The sequence below is a fragment of the Arachis ipaensis genome, chromosome B10, assembly GCF_000816755.2.
Source record: "Arachis ipaensis cultivar K30076 chromosome B10, Araip1.1, whole genome shotgun sequence".
NCBI classification, from domain to species: Eukaryota; Viridiplantae; Streptophyta; class Magnoliopsida; order Fabales; family Fabaceae; genus Arachis; species Arachis ipaensis.
Window position 1 is genome coordinate 46,854,344 of NC_029794.2, and position 4,590 is coordinate 46,858,933.

The 4,590-nt window shown below is 39.7% G+C and overlaps 1 protein-coding gene across 1 annotated transcript; it reads right to left on the reverse strand.

Moving 5' to 3' along the window:
* On the reverse strand, positions 3,308 to 4,177 carry LOC107620605. Its single transcript, XM_016322739.1, has 2 exons — positions 3,942 to 4,177; positions 3,308 to 3,788 (listed from the first exon to the last, which is right to left on the reverse strand). The coding sequence occupies exons 1-2, from the start codon at positions 4,175 to 4,177 to the stop codon at positions 3,308 to 3,310; spliced, it is 717 nt and encodes a 238-aa protein (XP_016178225.1).

Sequence of the window (4,590 nt, forward strand, 5' to 3'; positions counted from 1 at the left end):
AACCCTTACTCACGTAGGCTATTACTTGGACGACCCAGTGCACTTGCTGGTTAGTTGTGCAGAGTTGTGAAAAGTGTGAATCACAATTTCGTGCACCAAACACCAAACTTAGCATCCTTCATTCACCCTTGAATTATTTTGGTGTGTAACACCAAACTTAACTCCTTGAAATGTAGATAAATCTACTTAACCTTTTTATTGAAATAGTTTTGGAAAAGAAAACTACCTTTGGTTGGGTTGCCTCCCAACAAGCACTCTTTTAATATCACTAGCTTGACATCCTTCATTCTTGCTCAGCTTAATTTCTGAATCTCCTTCTCTTTGTCCCAATGGCCTCCCAAGTGATGCTTTGTCCTGTGACCATTTGCTGTGAAATTGCTCTTTGTTGCTTCATCTAGGAGTTCAAGGCTTCCATAAGGTAGAACCTTTGTCACCAAGTAGGGACGAGTCCATTTGGACTTGAGTTTGCCAGGGAAAACTTTGAGCCTGGAGTTATATAAAAGTACTTGCTGTCCTGGTTTGAACTCCTTCTTTGAGATCCTTTTGTCATGCCATCTCTTGGCTTTTTCATTGTATATCTTAGCATTTTCATAGGCTTCAAGTCTAAACTCATCCAACTCATTTAACTATAATAGCCTCTTCTCTCCTGCTGCCTGAAAATCAAGGTTGAGGAGTTTAGTGGCCCAAAAAGCTTTATGGTCAAGCTCTACAGGAACGTGACAAGATTTGCCATATAACAACTGAAAAGGAGACTTTCTAATAGGAGTTTTGAATGTTGTTCTATATGCCCAGAGAGCATCTTCTAATTTTCTGGCCCAATCCTTTCTTGTGCTCCCCACTGTTTTCTCCAAAATCCTCTTCAACTCCCTATTTGCAAGCTCTGCTTGGCCATTGGTCTGTGGATGATACGGTGTAGCTACTTTATGCATCACTCCATATTTGTGAAGTAGTTTTTCCATCTGTTTGTTGCAAAAATGACTACCACCATCACTGACAAGACCTTTAGGCACTCCATATCTAGTAAAAATGTGCTTCTTAAGAAATTGAAGGAAAATTTGTGCATCACATGTGGTTATTGCTATAGCTTTCACCCACTTTGAGACATACTCTACTACCACAAGTATGTATTTGAAAGAATATGAGGGTGGAAAGGGGCCCATAAAATCTATTCCCCAAAGATCAAAGAGTTCCACCTCCAAGATGTAGTTCTGAGGCATCTCATTCCTTCTTGTTAATCCTCTAGCTCGTTGGCACTCATTGCATTGCTGAACAAACTCTCTAGCATCCTTGAAGATGGTTGGCCAATAAAATCCACTTTGAAGTACTTTGGCTGCTATTCTTTCTGGTACAAAATGTCCACCATAAGCTGAACCATGACAATGCCATAGTATGTCTCTCATCTCACTCTCAGGAACAAATTTCCTAATCATTCCATCTGGACACCTCTTGAATAAGAATGGTTCATCCCATAAGAATTTCTTGGCCTTATTGAGCAGCTTCTTCACTTGTTGCTTGGTGAATTCTTGGGGAATCTTCCTTCCAACCTTGTAGTTTGCAATGTCTGCAAACCAGAGAGCTTGTTGGATTTGTAAGAGGTGTTCATCTGGAAAGCTTTCATTCACTGAATGTGGAGCTTGATTAGCTTCTTGTGATATTCTTCACAAATGGTCTGCTACTTGGTTTTCATTCCCTTACCTATCTCTTACTAAAATGTCAAATTCTTGTAACAGCAACACCCACCTAATAAGCCTTGGCTTTGAATCCTATTTAGACATGAGATACTTGAGAGCAGCATGATCAGTATATACTATAACCTTTGAACCAATCAAGTATTGTCTAAATTTATCAAATGCATATACAATTGCCAAGAGCTCTTTCTCAGTGGTGGTATAATTTTTCTGTGCTTCATTCAGCACCTTGCTAGCATAGTATATAACATGATGCAATTTGTCTTTCTTCTGCCCCAATACAGCACCAATTGCAAAGTCACTTGCATCACACATAAGTTCAAAAGGTAATTCCCAATCTGGGGGTGTGATAATGGGAGCTCTAATGAGTTTTCTTTTTAAAGTTTCAAAGGCATGCTTGCAATTGTCATCAAAGATGAAAGGATTATCAATCACTAGCAAATTGCTTAGTGGTTTTGCTATTTTTGAAAAATCTTTGATAAATCTCCTGTAAAAAACAGCATGTCCAATAAAACTTCTCACTGCTTTCACATTAACAGGTATAGGAAGCTTTTCAATGATTTCTATTTTTGCTTTGTCAACTTCTATACCTTTTCTTGAAATCTTATGCCCAAGAACTATCCCTTCAGGAACCATAAAATGGCATTTCTCCCAATTTAACACCAGATTAGTTTCTTGGCATCTTTTCAAAACAAGAGTTAAATGATGCAGGCAAGTGTTAAATGAATTGCCAAAACAAAAAAATCATCCATGAAGACTTCTAAGAATTTCTCCACCATGTCAGAAAATATAGAAAGCATACACCTTTGAAAAGTTGCAGGGGCATTGCACAGTCCAAAGGGCATCCTGCTGTAAGCAAAGACTCCAAATGGGCAGGTGAAGGAAGTCTTTTCTTGATCATTGGGATCCACCACTATTTGATTGTACCCAGAATACCTATCCAGGAAGCAATAATAGGCATGGCCAGCCAATCTTTCCAGCATCTGGTCGATGAATGGGAGAGGAAAATGATCTTTCCTTGTAACATCATTCAGTCTTCTATAATCTATTCACATCCTCCACCCAGTCACTCTCCTGGTGGGAATTAACTCATTCTTCTCATTGAAAATGACTGTCATTCCTCCCTTCTTTAGCACAACTTGAACCGGACTCACCCATGAGCTGTCAGAGATTGTAAAGATTATCCCAACATTCCATAGCTTCATCACTTCTTTTTGAACCACCTCCTTCATAGTTGGGTTAAGCCTTCTTTGGGGTTGAACTACAGGCCTTGAATCTTCCTCCAATAGAATTTTGTGCATACAGATGGCAGGGCTTATGCCCTTGATATCATCAATCGTCCAACCCAAGGCTATCTTGTGAGCTTTCAACACTTTAATCATCTTTGTTTCTTCTTCTATGTTTAGAGAGGAGTTTATGATCACTGGCAAGGCCTCTGCTTCCCCAAGAAATACATACTTGAGATGAGGGAGGAGGGGTTTTAACTCTTGTTTTGGCTTCTTATCTGTCTTGTCTTCAGAGCAGATTTCTACCACTTCCTCTTCTAAGAAATCTTGTTCCATTTCTGTTTCCACTTCTTGTTCCTCCTGGTCATTGGTCTCAAATAACCCCCTCTCTACTTATTCCACCATTTCTACTCTCATATGCTCTTCTTTCTCAGGGGGATATTGCATGGTTTTAAAGACATTGATGATCATCTTTTCATCATGCACCCTGAGTGTCATTTCTCCTTTCTCTACATCAATTATAGCCCTTGCTGTGGCTAGAAAGGGCCTCCCTAGGATGATTGAGTTGTGTCCTTCTTCCTCCATGTCCAAAATGACAAAATCAACAGGAAATATAAATTCTTCTACTTTCACTAACAAATTCTCCACAACTCCATTAGGTATTTTGAGCGATCTGTCAGCCATTTGAAGTGACATTCTGGTTGGCCTGAGTTCCTCTATTGCAAGCTGCTTCATTAATGAGAGAGGCATCAAGTTGATGTTGGCTCCTAGATCACAGAGGGCTTTGTTCAATGTTCTGTTGCCTATAGTGCAAGATAGGATGAAGCTCCCTGGATCTTTGAGCTTTGGTGGAAGACCTCTTTGGATGACAGCACTGCATTCTTGGGTTAAGATTACTGTCTCCTTCTCATTCCAGCTCCTTTTCTTATTGATGAGCTCTTTGAGGAATTTTGCATATAGAGGCATTTGTTCCAATACTTCAGCAAGTGGAATATTAATTTCCAGCTTCTTAAAAACTTCTAGGAACTTGTGGAACTGTTGGTCTTTAAGCTCTCTATTGAACCTTTGAGGATATGGCAAAGGAGGGATGTGAGTCTTCACCATTGTCTTCTGTTCTTGTGACTGTTCCTCCTTGACTCCATTTTCCTTCCTTGAAGCTTGTGGTTGTTCCTCTTTCTCCTTGAGCTTCTCGTGGTTCTTTGCTTCAATTGTCACTTGCTCTTTACTGCTGGTCTTGTCATCCTCTGTTGGCTTCTTGGTCATTTACCAAGGTTCTTCCACTCCTTAATTGGATTACTTTGCATTCTTCTTTGGGATTGGGAATGGTGTCACTTGGTAGTGCATTAGGTGCTCTTTCAGCCACTGCTTGCTTGGACAACTGGCCAATCTGCCTTTTCAAATTCCTCATTAAAGCTTCATGGTTCTTGTTGGCCAATTCTTGATGCTTGATCATCTTCTCCATCAATATCTCCAAGTTGGAGATCCTTTGAGATTCTTGGGGTGGTTGTGGTTGATTATGGGATGTTGAGGGTGAATGATAGTTATTTTGGTTAGTAGATGGGTTGTTAGATGGATAGTAGTTGGATTAGAGTTGATTGTTTTGTGATTTTCTGTATTGGTTTTGGTTAGTGATTTGATGGTTTTGATGGTTTGTGTTTCTGAAGTTGTTTTGGTTT